General features: G+C 39.7%; 1 protein-coding gene across 1 annotated transcript in view; it reads right to left on the bottom strand.

Moving 5' to 3' along the window:
* Positions 1-16933, bottom strand: part of LOC139140506 (serine/threonine-protein kinase 17A-like) — a 30613-nt gene extending 13680 nt beyond the window's left edge. The window contains exons 1-3 of the mRNA XM_070709811.1: positions 16409-16933; positions 12328-12540; positions 9645-9792 (exon numbers count right to left, since the gene is read on the bottom strand). Coding sequence (XP_070565912.1) covers positions 9645-9792; positions 12328-12540; positions 16409-16533 — 486 coding nt within the window. The 5' untranslated portion in view covers positions 16534-16933. The remainder of the gene's footprint in view (positions 1-9644; positions 9793-12327; positions 12541-16408) is intronic.
* Positions 16934-24058: the final 7125 nt, after the last annotated feature.

The following is a 24058-nucleotide window of genomic DNA, read 5'->3' as shown; positions in this document are numbered from 1 at the left end:
ACGGTGAAATTCCACACCCTGCTTGAAGCTGAGATCAGCTCACTACTTAACCATTGACATTGTTGCAATTATCCGCCCAGATTGAAAACTTGTTGTCGTCTCTCTGGGGAGGTGGGGGCCATGTTTAGAATTCCTCACAGGAGTGTGTGTGTGTCCATTGCGCCTGCTTGTCAAATGTTACAGAGTGTTACATAAAATATAACTCAACCATGGTTGAACGTGATATTTGAAGAAGTTGGACAACAGACTGTGAGTGACTTCTTGCCATCAGTATGTTATCAAAGCCACCTGGTACTGTGTATTCACCATCTGCAGTAAGATCTCAACTCTAACATCACAAAGTACAAATTTTTTAAAGTAGGCTGCGATTTTCAACTCCAGCTGTCCTGCAAGCGATGAAATATGATTCGCAAAATCCGTCTGAGGACATGAACTGACTGTGAAACGATGATGAGGCAAAGCCTTGAGGTATTCAGGCGACAGACAATTTGGTGAGCTACCTGCTCAATAGCCCAGCTGAAGTAAACACCGGCTATAAACACTTCCTTTTTCTGTAAAATGAACTGATAGTCTTCAGGGTGCAAGAAATTTTCTTTTGTCACTGGAAACTGCAAATCGGGTAAATTTCTGGGTAAATGTTTTGAGAGGACGCACTAAATACGTAATCAGACGCATCAGCTGTTTTAGCAGGCATTTATTTCTTTGTTCATACTTCATAACCTTTGGAACAGCTTACGTGACATGACATCCGCAGAACATGTCTGGCGGCAGTGCGAGTGAACGCAAGTGTCTGCCTCATTGCATTTTCTTGCTAAGTCACGGTACTATGACTGACAACATGCGGAAAAGCTGGCTCCTTTTTCTTTTTCACAAAAACAATGGTGTATGTTCACGTTGACGTAAGCAGAGCACTTAACCATTCAGTAATCAGCCTCCCCCAACAACCTGGACTTCATCATCAACTGCTTTTCCCATGAAGTACCCCCTTTGCCCTATTCTTTCCTATTTTTCCATATGATTACACTGTGCAATCACCCACACACAATTCAAATTTCTTCCAAATCACTGGAGTCGAAAATCAAATGCTTTGGAAATGATGACATGGTACCAAAGAAATCTGAAAACAAAGACTGCAATCATCTCGGATATTGAGAAGATATCTTGCACAATGTCCAGACAAATCACCAGGGAGACTTGCCGCCATGGGTGGTGGGGACTAGGAGGGGGGGGGGGGAGGAAAGAGGGTAGGAATTTGATCAAATGAATAACAAACTACTTTTAAACCAGGTACACTTGACATTCATAATTGCAAAACAGTTAGAAGATTTTTCAAAGTTTGACCAATTCTTGACCCTGGACCACTGCTTGGCTTTTGATCCTGAGTTCTTACCCTCATCCCTTTTGCAGATTCCGCTATGAGTAACTTTGCAGCTCCCTTTTGAAAGACGTTGAGTGATACTCAATAAAAAATGTGCACCGTATCTTGTGGTGTCTGACTCTTTACTTCACAAAGGCCCAGACTGAGTGAAAGCTTTTAAATGTGTAAATCATGCATTGTAAATGGGTGACACAACTAGACATCCTAATGTGTGCTTGCTCTTTGTAAAGAAAGACCGAATGAAACAACACACGCAGACACACACGGGGCAATGTCTTTAACAACCTGAACTGACAAAAACAAGCAACTTCCAAAAAATGTAGTTCACAGATTTTTTTTATCAATACTAACACGATATACTGCTCTGTTTGCCATAAAGTATTCCGCTATTTTATTCACTGTTGAAACTCGTTGCCATGGGAACAGGACCTTCTTCTGTCAAAATTCCTTGGAAAAGCTGTAGCCTGAACACTTCCTGAAGTAAGACGGAGAGTAGTGCATTGAAATGAGATTTCAACTCATTGTGAATTCAATTGGCAGCAAACTTACATCTACCTTGCACACCAATTCCAACTGTCTATCATTACCTATAATTTCCATGTCTTTAGAAAGAGACAAAACAGGCTGGCTGGCACAACAAAGGTGGACTCACCAAAAGAGCTTTCCCTTTATACAGGAAGGTGGTAACACCATACCCATCTGATTGTTGCTTTGGTACCATGAGACAACATAAAGTTGACACCCCCCTTACCTAAACCCCCCTTTATTGACCAATTCCAGATCTCAAAGTCCTTTTTTCACTAGTGATAAAGTGGGCCATGTCAGTTTTGTGAGGGGGGGGGGAGCTGTCAAACTCTCAAAAGGACAATGTAGACATTATTCAGTTTAATGATCATTACCCCATCATATACATCCACAAAGTACCTACTTTGTGGTAATGAGAAATCAGACATGACTATCAAGCATTCATTCTTTGTTTCAATTTCTTTACATGTATGCCGGTCAACATCATTACCAACGATGAATGACTCCTGTGTGTTCATAAAGTCAAGACAAAGGCTTCTTTATTAGGTTGAAAGGTCAGATACAATTGGAACACGAATATTTCACTGTAATGTCTTTGCTACAGTAAACTGTCTTCCTGATATTTATTGGTACGAATAATGGATGTCACAAGTTATTTATGTTTCATGAAAGCTGCGGCAAACAGCTTGATTTCAATGCAAAAATCTGTGTGACATACCAGAAACCCTTCTGCACAGAATCTCAAAACCGTATTAAGTGAGAAATCTTTGCAAATTGCTGAATAGAAAGAAATCCTGGTAGTTCCTAGGGATTCCTCAAAATCCGAGAGACCACACAATCAACCCTTGAGGCTGTGATTTCAAAAAAACAGGCAATGTGGCTAGCAAAGTCACATTCAAAAAAGACACACATATTGTCAAAACAGCGTTTCAATCCCCGTGAAAAAAAACAATGACAACCTCCGCATCACCCATTAATGCATCCTGCATTGGACAAGAACACAAGCACGTGTGCCGTACCTGAGCCCTGGGTGAGCGCTCCGTGGGCTTCGGAAGCCTCCAGGCACCAGATTAAAAGGAAATTTATGTCAAAGTGGGGCTGTAAAGGTAAATAGAACATGGATATGGGACGCTGGACATCCTCAGAGCCCTAAAGCAAATCCTGTAGACAAAACATGTCAATTACTCGGACATCCACCTGTACATATATCTGTACTTGACAATCACTAAGTATCTCTTGCTTAACGCATAAACATTGGGAAAACTTAACTTCACAATTAATCAATGTTAGATTTCCTGTTGTGCAACACGTACTTGAGAAGACAGATGCACACCTGCATGACAAGATAGCAATGCAATAAATCTGGGCGAGAAAAGTGAAAGTTGCTGTAACTCAATGTCCGATACGACATTCTAGTGATTCAAGTACCGAATGACTAGATGACTCATTGATAACTATTCAAGTATGTCAACTGTTTTTCTGCTTCTTCTCAACTGTAAAGCTTTGTCAAATTTATTTGTTTTAAAAACATTTTCAAGCCTCTAATTCACATAAAGGTGGAATTACAGACTTTCCAACTTTCAAGATAGAGCAATGTTGAACAACTGAAACAGAATGAGTAACTAAATGGAAAAAAATCATGTTTTTGCTTGGTGGTAATAAATACCATGCAACTGTGTGACAATAGATATGTATTCTAATGTCCCAGTTGCAGTTTAGGACAATTTCTATTTGATCAAACTTTGTTAAAAATATACAGATTTCTTATATTTTCGACTGTCATACTTGAGAAATTATATGTGGTGTGGCAGGAACTGGAAGGACTGATTTTTCATGTACTATGCACTAGATCCGTGCCCTACTTTGTAAATCAGGTTGGAAACAACCATGCCACAGAGAAGCAACATATGGGTACTAATGGGCATACACTATAGCAAGCATAGAGCTCAGTAAGACCGCAAGGCCGGCAACTTTAGCTCAAGTTACGTTTTGGCTCCCTTCCGAGATCAAGGAAAAACCTCAGATACCAAGAGAGAGGAACACAATTCTGGACATATTACACCAATGCTGCATGCTATATAACACCGCAGCAGGTAAATGCCACACGCGGGTTTCATAGAGAATGAAAATATTATCTCCCCATTTCAACACTCGGACGTCAGACGCAGGCTCAGTTTGTATTTGCTGAGTAAGCGGAAGAGGAAAATGCCTTGCTCAAACAATGCTTTGGAGTGATGAAGAAACCCAGGAACCCACAATACAATGGTTCATAAAGCAACTGTTGGTGGTAATGTACATACCGGGCCCTTTCAAAACACTGAGAGATCATCCCTGGCAAGTTGGACGTAAGCAACAGCATTGTTTGGTCAGATCAAGGCAAATGTTTTTCTGCAGTGTGGGCCTGATTTGCGTAGAATTGGACTTGGGGATTGACAATGACGGGGATTTACAACTATAGACCATGAAAAAAACAGGCTAAAACTGGTTGCTTTTTCCTTTTAAGATGTGGAGACTTGTGGCCTCCATTTCCCATGACTCATTGAGATGTAGTTCGAATGTTTCAAAGTCTATTTTGTGTATCTTAAATTGTATGTACACATTGCTTAAAGTTCCAACGTTGGTTCACCGCTTAATAAAAAGCTGAATACCTCATTGCTGACGGAGCCTGGCATAATTTTGTTGTTCAGGAACTCTCCTTCATTTTTCAGCTCACTGCTAAGCTTAGAGATCTATCAGAGGCTTGCAATTGTCCGTACATTGTGTCCTGCGCTCAGCCACTGTCTCAACTCAGGTACCTCAAAAAATGCTGCCTTAAAGCACCCTAAGTGGAGAGCGTAATATGACACATATCTCTCTCCAGCAGAAAACAAAAACAGCTTGAAGCTAGGCTGGCCAGACTATACAGGAAGGGTACACCTGCACTTTCAGGAATGTGCCCTCGGCAAAGGTGCTCTCACTGACTGCTTTTATGGTTGCTGTGATTCTCGGCAGACAATGTAGTTTGAGTGACAGAGATGGAAGATATATGTCCGTTCCCAGGACTGTCCGCCCAACCAGACAACATTTCAAATGAAATAAAAAGTACAAACTTCACAATTTTATCATGTTTCACCTGAACCTAAATTAACATGTTTTACAGCACTGGCTGTTCGGTTTTTACTTCAATTTTTCATCAAATAAAATAAGACACGTATCAGAAAAGGTACTTTATTCTCAACTGGGAATAAAATATTTGATCTAAGAGGTAAGTATTGAAGGTGAATGAACCCTGAGTGTGTAGCCTTCGGGGTTGTCTGTACCTGTCTCTGCTAAGAATTCTGAATTCTGAGATGAGAAATTTGGCATTCTTCCATGCAATTCCTCACCTGACCATAAAATCATAAGTCTGGAAAGTTAACCACTCGCCTCTCTCTCTTTCCTCTTTCAGAAATCCATCAGGGTGGTTCAAAAGCAAGAAGAAAGTCACAACAAAGTCTGTTGAACTTGCTGGGTCATGTCATTTCGAAAACTTCTTGATATTTTTGCTTCTGACAAAATTATTATCAAGTTTAACGTCAGGCAGGAAAGTGCATCCCTGCAGTTTAATTCACTGTTATGATGATTTCCTGAATGGGAGACAGACTTGCCATTGACAACATTTAAGAAGAAAAATGTACGTCAGTGAGTAAAATGTCTGACTCATCCTAACCTGTTACTCTTTCTCGTTACTTGTTTTTTTCAATATGGGTCGTCGGTCCTTCAAATCAATCTGTAGCCAGGGCTTATCACTTTTGCCAAACAAAGACCTTACTGTGTCGGGTAATAATAGTGTACCCTGCACCGATTGATTGAAAAAAATAAAGGAAAGAAAACACAACAAAACGGAAAAGCGTGACTGAGATATATATGAATAATGACTAGACTTTTCAAGGCGTTCAAGACCCACTACGATTCTTCAATGACCAATATTTTTTTAAAAGTCAACAAAATCATGATGTAAGAGAGGCAATTTTCACGGCAATAGAGGAGCACTTTTGATAGAGTGGAATACCAGACCAATTGACAACCCTGCCCTGACATCAGAGTGGGCATTTAAAACACAGAACAGCCAGGCTATTTTTCTGGAATGCTTGGTTACCGTCTGATTGTTTTGCCCCCACTGGGGTCTCTTGCATGACAACAAGACGGACACAAACAACATCTGACAAAAAAGAAGAGGTCTCTGCTTGGACTGGGGCAGCAGACGGCAGTGGAGAAAGAAAGAAAATGCCGAGGAGGACAAGGAATGTTTAAATTGGTAATAGTCCATAACTGAAAGCTGCATTCCTCATGTGTAATTACTCCAAGCTTGTCACCACAACTGAAATGCCCTAGAGAGGGACACTTCCCCTCTCCGATTTATTTTTCCGACATTCTTTCTTCCATAGAGCTCTGCCTTTATTGGCCTTGTCTGGAAAAATGTCTATCCCGGCATCCACGGAAAACCAGTGGCTGATGAAAAATAGGGCATTGACGCTGCTGAGAAACAACTGCTGCCAAAATGAGATTGCGTGTACTTTTACTTTATATAAAGCTGATACTATAGAAGTTCTTATGTTTCTATGTTATTTTTTGTGCAAATTTCACATCCATACGACAAACTGGAGAAATTAGCATGGAAATAGAATTCAATGAAAGAAATATTCATGTCACTCTGAAACGTGTCACTTCACAATATCGTGGGAAAATTTGATTTGACTTCCAAAGACCCTGTTCAAACAATTCATACAAATTTTGATTGAGCTTTCAATGGCCTTGGTCACACAATTCATATACTGTGAGGAGTTAATTAACGCATAATATCTACCAGCCAATGAAAAATTCCTCGGGCGAGAGAACCACTTCAGTGCATGCATATGATAAAGCACTTCTGCTGGTATTGTTTCATTAAATGGAGAAATATTTTGAATTGAAATGTACGTATGAGCTGGCAATCACCATGGTATCATGGTTGTGTATACAGACATTCCAGGCAGAATTCACACCAGTGGGGGGTAATATTCACATAGTCAATTTCATTTATTTGTCACATTTCATTGAAATCTACATGGGCCATGTTGAATTTGGCAATCAGTCTGGGATTAGACATGAGTGATATAGATTAAAATGTGTGCACAGGCGGACTATCTGACCAGTTACTTTTCAGTTGGGAAAGAAATGTGTTACCCTCACAAATTAAAAAATACTGTACGAAAAGCACATTTGAACGCAATTCAATGTGAATCATACACATGTAGTGATATAGTGAATGTCACCTGGTCTTTATCTTGTTTGAAAAAAGTCAGACAGCTCCAGTGGCTTACCTGTCCCCATAAATTTATTTGTTCAGTGGTAACAACAATATGTCTTATGATAGATGTGTGACTAAAGCACACTGTCAAATGACAGAACATACATTGTCCACTGATGTCTCTGATCAATGCTCTGATAAAAGCTGGAAATAAAGTACATCCCCCCCACCTCTGAACAACGTTACTAACACACAGGCATTATGGGTTAGTCGGATAGAGTTCATTCCCGACTTATTGTTTCCGTAACCCCAAGCAACCGCTCTCGACAATTACATCATTGTTTGGTTGTTTGAAACTTTTTATCTATAATCTCTGTTAAAGAATAATTTTCCGATACCTTTTAAAACATTACCGAACATGAACCAAGCTTTTTCATCACCACCAAAATACTTGCTATACCCCAATCCTATCCGGTTCACTCATACACTGCGGGGAGACATAAGCTCTGTGAAAATATTAAATAACAGAAATTCACCAAAAATATGAATTTGTCAACATCATCACTATATGAGTTGGGCTACCGTCCTAACTCACACATCCTACATAAAGAAACTTGAAGGCTGTTACTATAGTATTAGCACAACAATTCAAACTCTCATAAAATATCACATTCATCACCGTACCAGCAGATGTAGCCGAATTGGCAATGACATTGTGGGGTAAAAATAGTTGGTGATGACAAGACCTGCTATGCATACCTGCGACAAAAATATTCAAATACTGGTGGTGTGCCAACAGATGTCACAAGTATTCTAGAAATACTTGGTATTCTATGCGATATCACGCAGTCACCACACTCACAGGCTTCCAAAAAAGTCAGCTATGTGTGCCCGGTACGGTACTCTATTAAAGATCTTTGACCATAATCAGGGGCGTTGCTTCCAAAAGATCAATAAAATACCAATCAAACTCCCTATAAAATTTCTCAATCACAGACAGAAAAATATTTCATTTCAGAAAAAAAGAGGAACAAGTTTTAAGCGGACAGCCGCAGGACTGGGAATTTTGAGTTTTAAATAGCAGTGTGCACAACTTCCATATACATTGCTTGAAGCACTTTGACAAAGCACCATATTAAAAGAGCAGAGCAAAGTTCAAACAGGTGACTAAGTATTCAGTAACACTTTATACCAATCTGTCTGTCAGATGTTGGGACTGACTTGATAAACTGACAAAGGCACCGCACAGTGGGAGAAAACAACTACAGATGTAGCAGTTAGTCTTTTTTGCCACCTTTCGCAATTTCTTGTATGTTTAACAGGTTATTAGGTTTAAAGCGGGGCCTAACCCACAGATGATTGCATCTGGATCCAACATGGCCAAGTCAGGGCTATTATAATGTATGGACTTTATGGAATGTAGAATATCGGTGTAGTGACACCCGGTACAAAGAAACCACTGCCAAGAAAAAGTGGAATTTGAGAACAATCCATCATTTACTAAATATTGCCTACACAAATACTTGAGTGTTCGTTAAAATGCATGCCCGCACAGTGAATCAATTGACCAAGACTTAGTGTGGTAAGTATGTCAACTATGTCGGAGCCACCAACCGCGTCACCTATATCTACCTGTGAATTCCTCAACGACTATCAGCAAGTTTTTTAACGTTTATTACTTCTTGTCTGCAGCTCCTTTTTTGTGAAAATCAATCATGTTGTCTCACTGGCGATTCTAACCAAATAAAATCTTCACACCGGGAAGACTGGGAAAGTTGTGCAACATGGGGAAACAATTATGTTCGTTCTTCAGGGCGAAGGCAGCATGGAGCATGGTGACATCTGACATCCATTGTATGCTCTTCCAAGTCCCCTCAATGTGTGTCCTACCCACTGCTCAATTTATCTCAATATTTTCTCTCTTCTGCCTGACATGTTTGAACGGTTGTAAATGGTTGGAATGTATTTGTCGCGGTCAATAAACCAACTTACAACAGTGACAACACGTAGCCTTTGGGGGCCCCTGGTTCTCAGGTATCTTTTTTTTGGAAGGCAGACGATACACCTGTGGCACTGGGAAGGAATCTATTTGAGGACACTGTCTGCAATTTGAGTTCAGTGTTACAAGTGCACAACATGCCAAACACAGCTGAGAATCTGTCACTGACATACAGGTTTTGGACACCTGTTGATGAGACAGGTAAAGTGGATGTAAACCAACGTGGCAGGGTCGCCTACAATTTCACAATTCCTTTACCATTATCATTGACGAAGCAGACACTATCATATAGTCTTTTGGCAAAATACAAACCACCCAGTAAGCAAAGTGCAGATATCAAACTTTTAAAAGGTTACCTACCATAAATGGTTTCAAAAATAGTATGAGTAAAGTACATCGAGTCTGACCAATATTCATCGAAAAAACAATCCACACTGATAGAGAGAGATGCACTTTATACAGGCAAGTAAACGTCCAAGTGAAGGATGACTCACCTTAATATCTAGATGTACTACATTGCGTTCATGGAGATAGTGTACTGCTTCTATGATTTGCCTCAGTAACCTGACCACATCCCTTTCACTGAATTCTGTGTCTTCTTTCTCTCCTACGCAGTGGTTGTGTAGTTCCCCTCCTGCCGCTCTGTATAGAACAGTCCAAGAAAAAAAAAGCCGATGAAATTCAATGTTGTTCATCAGTTGAGTGACTGTGTGAAACTCTGGTTGCCAGAATACATGGCAAAGCATCGCTTTTCTTAAAAAACTACAATTTTTGAAGTTGTCAATGCCAAAATGGTGGGAAATCTGAGAATATGAAAACTTGCATAACAAATAAAAGGGCAAAAAAAAAGGAAAATTCACTGCTCATTATTGTGTTTATTTCAATATATGCCAGTCCTTAAAAGTCTGTTGTAAAACATAGGCAAGTAGAATAGGTAACTTTATAAACAATGACAAGAAACAGAAACAATTGAAGATTTTAGCATTTCATCCTTCTCTCTCTATGCACTGGAAACGTTTGTAAAGCCTAAAACCCCCGCGCTTTATCTTTGGACAGAATGAATAATTCCACTGTTTAATTCCACTGTGTGGGTATAATAGGGGTATGTGAAAGGCATTGCCTGGGATAAAGAGAGAGGAAAAACAGCATATAAAGGTTGTCTGACAGACTTCGCAACTTTGCTAAAGGAATTACCTCAGTTGCATTCATACATACAAAAGTGAGCGTTCACTAGTAGCACAGAGGTGAAAAAGAAACAAAGAAGTATGGGGTGCCAGGCAGGGGGGAGGGTCACATTTATCTTGTACTTTTGGTGGATTGAGAAATACCTAACACAATCAGCTCTTTTTTTTATCGGCGAGGACCTAATTTTGTCCGAACTGTGCACTGGACGGTCCAGACGAAATCTATGCAGCACGGGCTGCATTACCTCATCGCTAAACTATGCGGTGAGGACAAAAGCGGTCGGAGCCAGACTTTGCCGCTTCTTTTGTTCACCTATTCAACTGAATACATAGAGGCCCCCTTCTGAAAGTGTGCAGAGCACTGCATCCTCCTCTAGTACAGTCTTACAAATGGACAGTGCAGAGTCATAAAAACGCCTAGCTGCAACACCTTCAGAAAGAGCCAGACAGCCCCCTTTCAGCTCTGACACTAACAGAAAGACAAAAACACTACTTTCCTTGAATTTTTAACTTTCATATTGTAAAATAAGAAAACTTGAACATTCCATTTTCAATGGGAAGCCCAAGAATTTCAATCTTGCATTTTGTAGGCAGGGCCTTTTGTTGTCAAACGGAAAAGGAAACGTATATGATCACGTAAAAAAACCACAAACTTCCTTCCTGTTACTCTTACTCAAGTTGTCAACATTGTTTCAAATAACTGTCTGAATCACCTTTCTACATATGCATGTTCTCATTTGTTTTTGTACTTTTCCGACTTCAACCCTTTTCCACCAAAAATATTTGAAATAATGTTTCTTGTCAGAGAGAAAATGCAACTTGTGGTAAACTTTGCGATGGATCTTATTTTTCACGATGTGTTTTGTGTACAGGAGCTTCATGCACAGCATTGCTCTATTTTGAGACTTTGGACCGTGGAGTAGGTATTAAAATGTAGATCTGTACAAGCCTGGGGAGATCAATACCTGATTGTATTGGGTATGGATTGGCAGGTCTTTGATGGGTGAAAAAACCACAATGGGCCAAGGTTTAATGGCTCCTGATACATCCCGGTATCTTTTCTTTCCCACCAGCAGCTTCTTAAATTATTTAGCGGGGCAAAACAGATTTGCCGGATAATGGCAGGTAATGATGCGATGATATGATGGCATGCATCTAGGGCTTCTAGATAGCAAAGGGCTGTACAAATTCCCTGACTGAATGATATCCACTTTCCCTACCATGTTTTCCCGAATATTTTTTTCTAATTAAGAAAAGTCACTCGCACAGTTATATAAGTATGAAAACATGACCTCAATGGTAAAATACCTCATGCAAATTACAATTGGCCTGCATGGAATGAACAAGAGAGTGACAAAAATAAGACACCTTTTAGTTTCATCCCCACAACGTGCATTTGTTTGTCATCCGGCAACCATAAAAAGTGCTCGTAAGCTTGTCCCTGATCAGTGGAATTATGGACTAGAATTGGATTGCGACATAGCATGATCACGATACATTGCTCTATAGAATCTATTGAGAGCATGACGTGAAAAAAGAGAAAAAAAAAAGAACCAATTTTCAAAGACCAAATAAATAACACTCAGGAGGGCTGGGTCGCGTAGGTCAGCGTGACCAGTTTTTTCTGCAGAACAAGTGAGTGTTGGACATTTTCCACAAGGCAATGAGAAATGTACACCTAACCAAACCCCGCAAGGCAAAGAGTAGTTCAATATTTACTTCCTGTATACTACACTTTATACCACTGAAGTACAAGTTTTATGACTGGTTGCGGGGCAGGATAGGGCCTATATATGTACCTGTCAGGTTTTTGAAAGTTTGCTCTGAACACATGTTGATGAACAATTTGCGTCAAAGGGGCCAAACTATATAAATAAATCTTAGCATGGCTAGTTGTTCTATAGTAAAAGGCAATATTTTAGTAAATGGATACAAGATTTGTTGGGTCATGCAATAGCCAGAGTCAAAAGGTGTCACATGCTGTCATACTCACAATTCAAGAACTAAAATAAGGTCGTGCTGTGTCTCATATACTTCATGAAGTCCTATTAATCTAGGGTGTTCTTTAGACATTTCAAGAATTGCTATCTCATGTAGGATGGCAGGACGGCAGTCTTTCCCTCTTTTCCTCTTCTTGATAAACTTGGCAGCAAAGTCTCTTCCCGTCGAGTTCTCTGTACATTTCTTCACAACTGAAAATTTACCCCTGTGGAGAGAAACAATTCACAAAATGAAACCTTAAACTCATCAAGTTGGATTTCAAGAGAGAAAAAGAAGCCGAGAGAAAGTTGCGTTCTGAAGGTTTCACGGGGCAAGGTGATGACCACTTATGGTCATTTGTTAAGTGTGTGGTTTCTATGCAGGATACTTTCCTCAGAGATTGTTATCAATATCACTGAGCTGTGACAATTTTGTCGGGCAGAAAAAGCGGAAAAACGTCACACCGGTCCGGAACTCTATTTTCTTTCAGAATGTCAGGGTTGCACAAATTGTGGTCAAAGTCACTGGCATGAAGTAAAGTTTATGAAAAGCACTTCTCTGGCACATGCACTAAATCCAGGACAGGTCCACAAAGAGCTTTGAACTTGAGAACATACGAAGCATGACTGTGTCCATGGAGGGGGCTGAACTTGAGATTGACACCATAAAAACAAGCAAGACTCCTTGTGACATCAGTACTATAAAGTTATACGGCACAGTGATTTCTGTCAAGTCACCTATGTTCACCTCAACAGAGAAATGCACCTTTATGTTTAGATTTGTCAGACAACATCGTGACAGTAATATCACATCTACCGCCATTCTATTCATTCTTTTTCTCTGACTGATCACATTTAAACCTACAAGATTTAACCGAAACCCTGCGACACAAAAACATTCTACAGTACCTCTGGGATACATGTATTAGTTGGAAAAGTTAATAATCAGCTAGATATTAATAAACAGAAAGTTCATTCAACACGAAAGTAAAGAATACATCTACGTGCATGACAACCGACAAACCGTCAAAGAAGCACCTACAGCAAGTGTCAAAACATTGACTAGAATCAGCTTTATTTGGAGAGCAGGACATGATACGCATTTGTTAAATCCACACAAAATGTTTCACACCTGGACTCCCGTCAATTCCCAAATATTTTTTCTCTATTTCTCAAACATTACCACCCACAGACATCTGAAGCACAGCTACATAAAAATCAAATGATTTCCTAAACCATGAACATTAATGACTGATTCTCTCAGGAGAACCCGACTGCCTTAAAACAAGGTCAGATGGTTTGCACGTGTAAAATATGGCACTTAGGGGTAAATTTCACCGCAAACGGCAACGTCCAATTTCCTGAATTCCAAAAAATGTCAATTCTTCCTGGTGACCAAATATTTCATAACGGTCCCAATCGTGTTTACAGGTCAGCTTAGACATTTGAAATACCCATAATTTTGCAACTTCAAATAACTTTGAAGAATTTCATGATGTGAACCTTTCTTGGTACATGCCGCAATAGTCTGTTGCCAAAATGAAGTTCAAACTAATGATCATGAAATAAGCTAAAAATTTGCTTCACTTCTGATCATAAGGAAATGACAGATAATCTAACTCCGCACACTGTAACGGCTGACAACACTGAAATTTCTTTTCACTTTCTCACCGGGGAAACTTGACAACTCTTGTCACAAAATATTTCTGAAAAACTCTGTGACCTCTGAGCTCACGTTTTCGGGCAGACTGTTGGGACGACCCAGGCACACAAAGCGCCAAAGTAAATAATACTTTTGAGTGAAACTTTTCATTAGTAACCGCAAAACAGCAACAGGGTACTCTAGCTACATCATGTTGTTACACAACACGACAACACAGACTACTGTTAGATACTCTGTGCTTCTCACCAATGGGAATTCCAGCCTTTAGGCAGTGATGTTGCCTTCCAAGGACAGATCATAGACACTTGTTTCTAAAAAGCACTTGTCTGTAACAGATTTCTCCGGCAAAACTCAAACTATTTATGATAAACAAAATTTTCTTGTTTACCACCCAGGGATTTCCTAATTGCTGCTTAGATCGGAGACTCAAGTGCCTTTGAAAAATTTACAACACAGTTTTGTTTGTACCAATATTCTATCATGCTGTTCTCTAACAAAGTGAGAAGAAGGGAAAAAACACTTAAAAAGATTCGAATTATCTAAGGGGTGTTGCACTATGAAACGTAATAGCAGGGTATTAGACCAGACCTGGTGCCGGGCAACCTTTGTATAGGGCTTCTCAATGCAATTGTGTTTAAAGCTTAACATTGCCACCAAATAACACCAACAATGTCAGACCGTCTGACGTTCTTTGCTGTTGTGTGTCAGTATTCAGTTTCCCTATCGAAGCGCAGGCCCCCTGAGCAGTTCCATTCATACATCATCTTTTTTTTGAAGTCGGGTAAAACCATACGATTTTTCAGTTCTGCTTCAACAACAACAACATTGGTAACAAGGCTGAATTTCTTTACAGTAAACACCACTAGCAAAGTTTCTCTTCACCTTTCTATGACCTACCATGTGACGAAAGTGGACTTTCAATGAAATTGTAGACTGCTGGAACTTCACATCCCATTAAATCTATTTGCGTCGGCCTACCTTTTCAATGCATAAAAACTACAACACAACTTTTCCAGCACCCATCCAACAGTAAACTGACTTATCTATTCTCCTGAAACCTTGGGTCCCTGCCTTTGATACTGTAAAGACTTGAACAGGGTGACCTTCTTTTACTTACACTATTTCCACTACCTATTCTCATCTATCTAATACGCATGGTTGCTCCTGCCCTAAAGGCGCAGGATGGGCATAAATGCCTATCCAAGGCTAATATAAACCAAGGCCAAAAATTAGGATATGTATGTACTGTACAGTAGCAAGTTAGTTTTCAAGGCCTATAGTTACTTCACAAAAGTTTTACACTGATGTAGAAAGTACGTTTTCAAAACAGTAATCTATCATTATTTTGAGTCACTTAGTTCCACTTCTGCTTTTTAAGGGTATCTAAAATACAAGATTACCTCATCGTTGTAGGGTGGTGTCACATTATTATTGGAATCTAGTAACCAACAAACAAGGGCACAACAACACAAGGTGACTAATTACTTTTTTTCTTATACATACCCCTACACAGTTTAATCGGTTTTATCTTATACTCCTGCAATGCATATTCCCCTATCGGTTTTATAAGGATTTTTTATTTTCCTAATTTTTCGATGTGCCTTTTCGAACTTCACTGGCGATTTGTAAAACGATCGAATCTTGAACAACTTTCCAACCATTGAACCTAGTTGGGTCATGTTGCAACAATTTCAAATGCTCTACGCACGGGCAGTGTGACCGCTGTTGCGACACAACTCTTTGACTTATACATACATGCTGTCAATGCTTGACAAAAGATCGCGAAAAGAGCGGGGCACTGAGAACCGTGGTAAGACGTCCGCGAAAAGGGATAATGAGAAACAAAATATACTCGGTTGAAATAAGAGTTGCTGGGAACGCTGAAATATGAGCGGACGCAAATACAGAGATGAAACGATTGAAACGCCGGCCGCTAACGTTTCGTGCTGTTGCGCTGCAAAAACATACATATTGCTTTCCTATCCTTTTCGTCAAAATTTGCCATAAACAAAATATTTTCAATACTGGTGATGGTTATTTTGATACAAAAAAATATATGGCGAACGTGATACATAAGCGGAAGAGATATCCTTCCTAACGGAATCGCGTATCTATCTAGGTAATCTAGGTGCGGTATAAATTTACCACGCAGTCCAGTAAATTATCTTTCAAAAATGTCAGAAAAATTGCACTTTGATCAGTAGCCGCCTCTGGTCGTCTGTAGCATTTGGCACGCTTACTTCCATGTAAAAAAGTGAGGCGACGTTAAAATTCAATGAAATTATAATAGAAAATAGGGGGAATACTATCAGACAGGCTGTGTTGACATTGAATTTGTGTACCCAAGAAACGGATAGGAACACAAGGTCATGTAATATAGCATAACATAACGTATTATTAAAAAGAACTTCAACTTTCGTTATTATACCCACCTTCCTAGTTCATGTCCTACGGTGTACAAGTCATAAAAATTTTGTCCTTTCAAAACCCGTCGCCTTTCAACTCCGTCCAACAGCAACCCTGTTGGGGAGTTCATGTTCTTCTCCTGCAATGGCATCAAACCTGTCTTCCGACAAAAAATAAGCCGAGAAGTGCGTCCCGTGAGCGGACCGGTGCAAAAACAGATCGATCGGCAAGGTAGTGTACAGAGTACCGGTACTTATAGTTCGTGCCGTATGGTATACAATGCTCCAACGTCCATAACAATGTTGATAGAATTAGATGATCTGTGTGTCTACGCGAGGTTTACAGCAAACACTCTGGTGTAACAGTAAACTAGTATATCCAGCCGAATCCCTGGCTTGGTCTTTGGGTCTCTTACTCGTAAACTACGCCAAACTTCCGTAAAGTCACGCTTTTAAATTCGAGGTAGCGAAATAGCAACCGTGTCGATTAATTCAAACGACCTTCTCAACTGGCGGCGGTGGTCAGCATTCGAACTGACTATCTACACATCTGCATATGTGGTGACGTAAACTTTAGCCATCGAAACTTGGATACCGTTGCAAGATCCCCAAAACGTACTGGAAGATATGTTTTCGGAAATGTGCTCATAAATATCACTACAAATCTACCAATATTACACATATTCTCTTAAATCATAATTATACAAGCTATTTGGAGGTAAATACATACCCTAATATCATAATTGGATAATTAGAAACAGGGCACATATTGATGATGTCATCTGTTCGAGTTGACCAATCAAATTCAGCTGCTGACTGTTAATATATGGCTCCCGTCATGCTTTCCGCAACAAACTTTTCGTGCTGCTCGACTCTTTTGTGCCACAAATTACACTTGCCAGTCCACAAGTTGCTGTTTATGTGAGCAACAGAACAGTTTCAATGAAAAATTAACACCATAATTAAATAATTACAACCGTTTAAGCGGTCGAAGTAGAGAGGCGTACGTTCAGACTGACGACTTTGCGTCGGCCCAGGTCCCGACCAGGGCCGGGGCCGACGTAAAAAACCAATGTGGACACGCTGAGTCGGCCCTGGGCCGACTCAGTTTGGTCCCGGTTAGAAGGGGGGGTTCAGGGCCGACTCAGGGCCGACGCAAAATTTGGTCCGACGCAAATCGCCAGTGTGGACACGTTACGTCGGCCCTGGTCCCAGTTGACCAGGCCTCCGCTATGGATCGAAGTTGAACTAGTCACCCTATTCGCACAAAACAAACGACGTTTGAAACTAAAGTTTACACCTATCGAAAGTTTTCAATCCAGTCTTTACATTTTAATATCATCCCATGTACGCAGAACTTCCCACCAACCTTGTTCCGCAAACGAGACCATGTCATTCGATTCCACAGTGCACGTAATAGACTAGAGAGGCATGTCAAAAATGCCGCGCACTGGTTATTTCTCCACCGCGGTCTTATATATACCATATGCTCATCCAATAATGGTGAAGATCTCTCCGATGATTAAAAGGGTGAGTGGTAGTCATATTTGCCCTTCTTGTGCGTAAAAACACAGGAAAATCATGAACAGTAGAAACAGCGTGCCATATTCAAATGCGCCATTTTGAACTTTGACAGGTCAGAGGTCACAAAGGAAGGTAAAGTTACGTCGGCCCTAATTCTGGTACCGGTAAGTGTGGACACGGACCAAATTTAATCCCAAAAGGACAATTATTTTGCGTCGGCCCAAATTTCAGTTGGGTTGCCAATGTGAACAAGATAGGGAACTGGTGGGTGGACCGATGCAAAAACGTATCGCCTATTGTTATACGACAATACCTCAGATGGGTGGCACATTCTTGGTTGAAGACGAAACGTAAAACCGGAACGTCACTCACACCCATATATGTATGTTTACTTACAAGGAACTGCCTGATTTGTAACAGGTATTGGAGTTGTTTGGCCACAAGGAGGCAACATGCCCTTGACTTTAATGAGTGCTACGCTACGAGAACCATAAAAAATAACTGATTTGACTACCTGATGTATAATTCTTTACTTACAAGAGTTTTCATAAAACTATTTGGAAACCCGTAAGTAGGACAGGCACGTGCCAACTACATTTGTTTATAGAAACCATTTTCCAAGTGCCATATGACTAACGTTTTGATTTGGGAATCCCCAAATATATCAAAGGGCGTGTTGGCTATGGAGTCCCACCGATGTGGTTACAAGAGACTTATTTATTACAAACAAAACTATTTCTGTTTAAAATCTCGTGATTACGCCGGTAAGTTTTGTATGGTGGTAATGGATTTCTGACGAGTAATTATCCCACCCAGTAGCTTTAGTAAATAAACCATTACATATTCTCGTTTTGGTTTTTTGTGGTTTTTTGTTCTTGTTTTTTTTCAAAGTGTCATATTCTAGCGTCTCTATTCAAATTTCACGCGATATTGGTTACGTTTAAAGTTTACTTGCGATGAGATGATAGAATCAAGTAGAAGTGATCATTTTCTGATATCTTAACTCCTGTAAATAAATAGAGACTGATAAGATTTCCTGGTTTTTGCGTCAATGTTGATAGGAATACTCTACTAGCGTCCCTGAAATTATCGCCAAACAGACATTGCGTACCGTCACGGTGACGTCACAGGCCCCGCGTTAATGAGACACGTGATTACAAACTTGGAGGAGGCCAACCATTTTAATCAATACTGATCGATCAATAGATAGATTAGCCCAACCACGGATCCTCGACCACCGTGGCACAATCAGACCGCTGACGTCATCAGAGTTATCTTAATATTTTAATCATTTCCGGCAGAGATACATTTCTCAGCAATTAAATTCTGTCCGGCAGAAAATACAATAACAGCAGCTTTCGTGCATAGTCTTCCGTATATTTATTTTGTTTCAGAGTGACTTATAGATTTCAAAATCACAGGAAAATCGACTAAATTCTTCGAGGAATTAGCAAATAAAGTGGCTTCAAATTCCATGAAACCATAAATGGTTTCGGGTTCCTTCTGGTGCGATTCCAGTTTGCTTACCTGCTGCACAGATCGTATATTACTGACAGGGATAATGGATACAAATTATGTGTACAGAATATCATATTCAATGTTTTAAAATAAACATTAGTCCTTAGAACCGGTTTCACATTCGTGCAGAAATAAACAGCCATTATTACACTGATTTTCATTTATCTTTAACATTGTCCTTTCTGTCCTAAAGATTTTTCTTTCAAAACACTTCCTCCTTAGTTTCGTTATTTCTTCTCACTCTGTGACTGCGGACTTACTCCTCAGAATTTCGAAGTCTGGAGAGAAACGGGAAAAGGTTAAACACTTGGCAAACGGAACCGGCAAATGTAAAATTCGAAGATTGACGAGGCACTGCTCGTCGCCCACGATATTCCTCATCACCATACTCCCCCACAGACTGATTACTTGGATTTTGCAATGCGTCTATATGGCCACTGTTACAAGTCGTATTACAGGATTAATGAATATCATAAGTGCCCAGCAATTAAACGACTTCTCTGTCGAAACTTTTTCAGCTTCGTTTCAGAAAAAGGCGGACCTTGAAGCAAGAAACAACACCTCGAATAGGTCATTTTCATAATCTCACATTTTAGTACAGCGATGAATCCAATAGTTTGATTTAACACTTTCAAGGGAAACATACGTCGGATCTGCGCCTGTGCGAGTTTCTTGTTTACAAACAATGTTTTTCGTGCACGATATCTAGATACATCTCATCATCATAGCTGCAACGTTTAAATTATACGATGCAGATTATGACAGACATGTTTTAACTTTCATCAATCACCATCGTACCTTGATACAGTGTTGCCATTGGTCGTATCGATCCCATACGATCTTTGAGCGCAGTTCCAACGACTATATTCCTTTAAACTTCAACTGAAATCCGTACTGACATAATACTTCGAGTATTTTCAATCAACATATTGCATTTTTCTAGCTGCAAAATGTTGAACTTAAAACATCATTCATACTACCGAAAATGTGAAGATCGTGGCTCACTTCACGACCGACACTTAACCTCAGTTGAAATTCTGATGATCAGTCTAGGCACAGTACACCCGCCAGAGACTGTGGTTGAGGGTTTCGCCCTATTGCTTCTTTTAAAGTGCAAGATGCTCAACTTAAGACGACTGCAACTGACGAACTCCTGTCTCAATCTGATCTTAAGCTTCGAAGTCATCAAAACGGATTGGTAATGATGTGATGGACTAGGATAATATTCCTTTCATTGTTCTCAGACAGTAACACACGGCGGTGAATGATTGAGAAAATATTCATTTGACGAAACTTCGTAGCTCCGCTTTCTAACAGAGTTTAAGGCATCGCAATGCAAATGTGAAACTCTTCCCTTGTGACTTTGGCTTGATTTTTTTTTATTGCAATTTGTTTGAATCTTGTATAGGGATGGCGCTTTGTCCACCTTTACTTGTTCACGTTAGCAGCATGTTGGTCACCTCATTATACCTGTAAGAGGTATATGCCATATATATAATTTAATTTTGATCAGATTTATTTCAAGACACGGTAGACGTAAGTATGGTGACCGAGCCTCGAAATTAAACAAAGTAACTGGTTTTTAACTTCTACTTGGAAAAATGATGTGGTTTGAGATCGTTGAAAATATGCTGCAGGAAACACAGCCATTGTGCGTTTGTCTGACATTCTTCTGTTGTAAAGCTGGCTTGAAGGCAACATTGTCAGCAGACAGGAAACAGTAAACTTTCCCCAGATAACCCCTTTCCCCGGATAATCCCAACCCTTAGATTCACCATTTTCTTTGAAATTTCAATTTCTTTCTATATTGTGGCAGGTTTCATTCAGCTTGCTTTGTCCAACCATCTCTAAGAAAACAAAGAATGGAAGGTCTCCCACTTCCTCATTTTAGAGTTGTTTTGCATCTTCTTCGACAAAGGCGGGTTTCAGACATGTAACCACGCAGAGAATCCCCTAGTTTTCCAGTATTGTGCGCATATTTTCTAATACAGGATGATGTAATTGCCATTTGCAAAACTGCAGTTTCTGTCCTAAATTGAATGAAAACTGGGAACCAAAGTGCTCGTGAATTGACCTTCGGGAGTAAAATGATCTCACGTACGTCAAGACTTGCCGATGAGGGGTAGGGGACCAGGCGGGGATTTCACCCTGTTTCAGAATCTGACCACTTGCTTTTGAAATGCATAGAAATTCTGCCCCGCACGGACGTGATGTAATACACGGAGCATTGGAAAGTGTTCTGTGACCTCACATGCATAAACAGTCTACTTTTTCCTAACCCGACAACTTGATAATGGAAGAAACGGCGTGAAGAGTCACGAATTGTATCGTTTTGTATCGTCAAGAATGTCTTCATCGAGATGTAGAAAAAAGTACGAATATACAAAAGACAGAGTTGAATATTTTAATGTCAGTGTACGTGTAGTCTTCTGGTACACAAAACCATAAGATATCGCATAGTCAGACGACAAAATGACAGGCTTGGATGATTGTGAGAAAAAATGAAAGAGAATATAGATAGGTATACGTGACAAAGACAAAGAATGAACAATGTATACGGCCTGATAAAATGTATTGGGATTAATTAATCGAAACTAAAGATTAATTCGAATAGCTAAGGTTTCCGATTTATTTTCCAAGTAACTATCATACCTGTGATCAGCTGATTTCCTGTAAATTTTCGCGTCTTCTTCGAAACAAGTTTTTATCCTTTGACTCATACTGCGCTTCTTATGTTCGATTTCCTTAATTAAATATGTAAATTTATGCATAGTGTGTGAATGAGCATTGTTTGGATATGTAAAGAAACTAACAATCGGCCATCATACCAGTGGACCCATTAGCCTAAAATCTTGCATTCAGTAACCTCGACTATGGTTGTAACTTTTCAGACTTTTGGCGCATTTTCCGGTAGATTTTTGCCAATTTATAAAATGTAGTATTATTGATGCTACTTCAAATCTCTTGTCAAGATACCAAGCGAGATGTTACGTGCACAGCATGTATATGTGTCGAGTCAAAGTGTTGATATTGGTAAACGTTTCCTGACTAGAATTCATTTGTCAACAATTACGTTGCATATTATACACAAAGCACTGCGTTTGCAAGGCTAATAATTTTGTAATTTAGCATTGGGGGAATGCACATGTTTCCATCGAACAAAAATGATGAAAATGTTTCACGTAAACTGAGAATATTATCAAAAGTTGCAGCTATTGTTGATTTGAGGAAACGATCATAACAGCACTGTAAACAAGACAGCATAAAGCAAAACCCCGTAGAAGTGCAGGTAAATGAACTTTTCCGACAAACAGTTCTTTGTTACACAATATACTCTTTCCCGCCGCCATTGAACATTCTCTGAATTATGTAAAAAAATCTTGAAGAATGAATAGAGGAATAGAAAATATACATGAAAAGATTTATTTTCACCAGTCTGTTGGCGTCACACAAAATATGCCAAAATACGTCACCTCACGCGTGAAAATGTCACCCTTTTTGCTAAACACTGTTTTTCTTTCTCTTGGCGGGAGAGCTCTGCCGGTAAACATCTTTGAAAGGAGCTGGCTCTCTAACTTAACACTTGAGAGTATATTATCGTTGATCTAACACACAATGCACTACTAATAGATCCACAGACCTATTATCCACTGCCCCTTACTCAGCGGTGTGTCTATGCCGATTTGTGCACGTATTCACTTCAGATATCTCGCTGACTTGATACAGATGAGGGTTATTTCAGGTCAGATGCCGTATCGCCAAATTTCATTAGGGGAGCATGGTTACCCGCCTGCTGTACAAATTTAGGATATTTAATTAAAGCCAGTTGGTCTTCTTGTCGTTCAACATTTGCTTCATTGAGAATGCTAAAAATAAAGTTGTGTGACAGAATTAGGGACGATTCAGAATTTACTTCCAGGGGGGGGTGGAGGATTTTCAGGGGGGGGCCACCCATTTTTCCCAAGAAAATTTAGGGGGGGCCAGACAAAAATACCACAATCTTTTAGGGGGGGCCAAGGAAAAAAAAACATCAATTCAATATTTGCCCAGAATTTCTGATCTCTACAAAAGAGAACCATAGACGCTACCTGGGTGACAGATAAACTCAACATGTTTAGTTAAACTCCTTTAGCTGCCAAATTCGGTAATATTCACAGTGGTTTGTTTTATGCATCTACTGCAGTATCTTGTTCTCCTCCCTGAAGCGTTATGAAATGTCCAGTATTTAGCATGTCAATACAAACCATACAGTGAACAGTCAGGGTTGTTTTTGTTGAAAAGAGATCTCAGATCAAGTCCAGACTAGAATTCATTTATCAACAATAACAATGGTCATTTATGTTCACACTGGTATGTTGCTAAATACAGCATTGGGTGTTCTATGTAGTGATAGAATAACAAACAAATGCTGATACACAGAGATGAACATTGAACAAATGCTAAAAATTACAGCAAATGTCTTTTTAAGGTTGGGTTTACCTTGTAGCTTGTAAAGCAGTTGAAAGTTGCATGATAAAGAAGTGTTAATCTATGCAAATGTATGCAAATCACCCGATTTCTTGGCTTCTTTTGCCTCCCAATTTCAAAATTTCCAAAGAATTTAACTCCACTCCGGCTGGGTCAAATTTTCTGAAC

The sequence above is a fragment of the Ptychodera flava genome, chromosome 9 (genome assembly GCF_041260155.1).
Source record: "Ptychodera flava strain L36383 chromosome 9, AS_Pfla_20210202, whole genome shotgun sequence".
Classification (NCBI taxonomy): Eukaryota; Metazoa; Hemichordata; class Enteropneusta; family Ptychoderidae; genus Ptychodera; species Ptychodera flava.
Note: the sequence above shows the minus strand (reverse complement) of the source record. Positions and strands in the feature narration are given on the sequence as shown.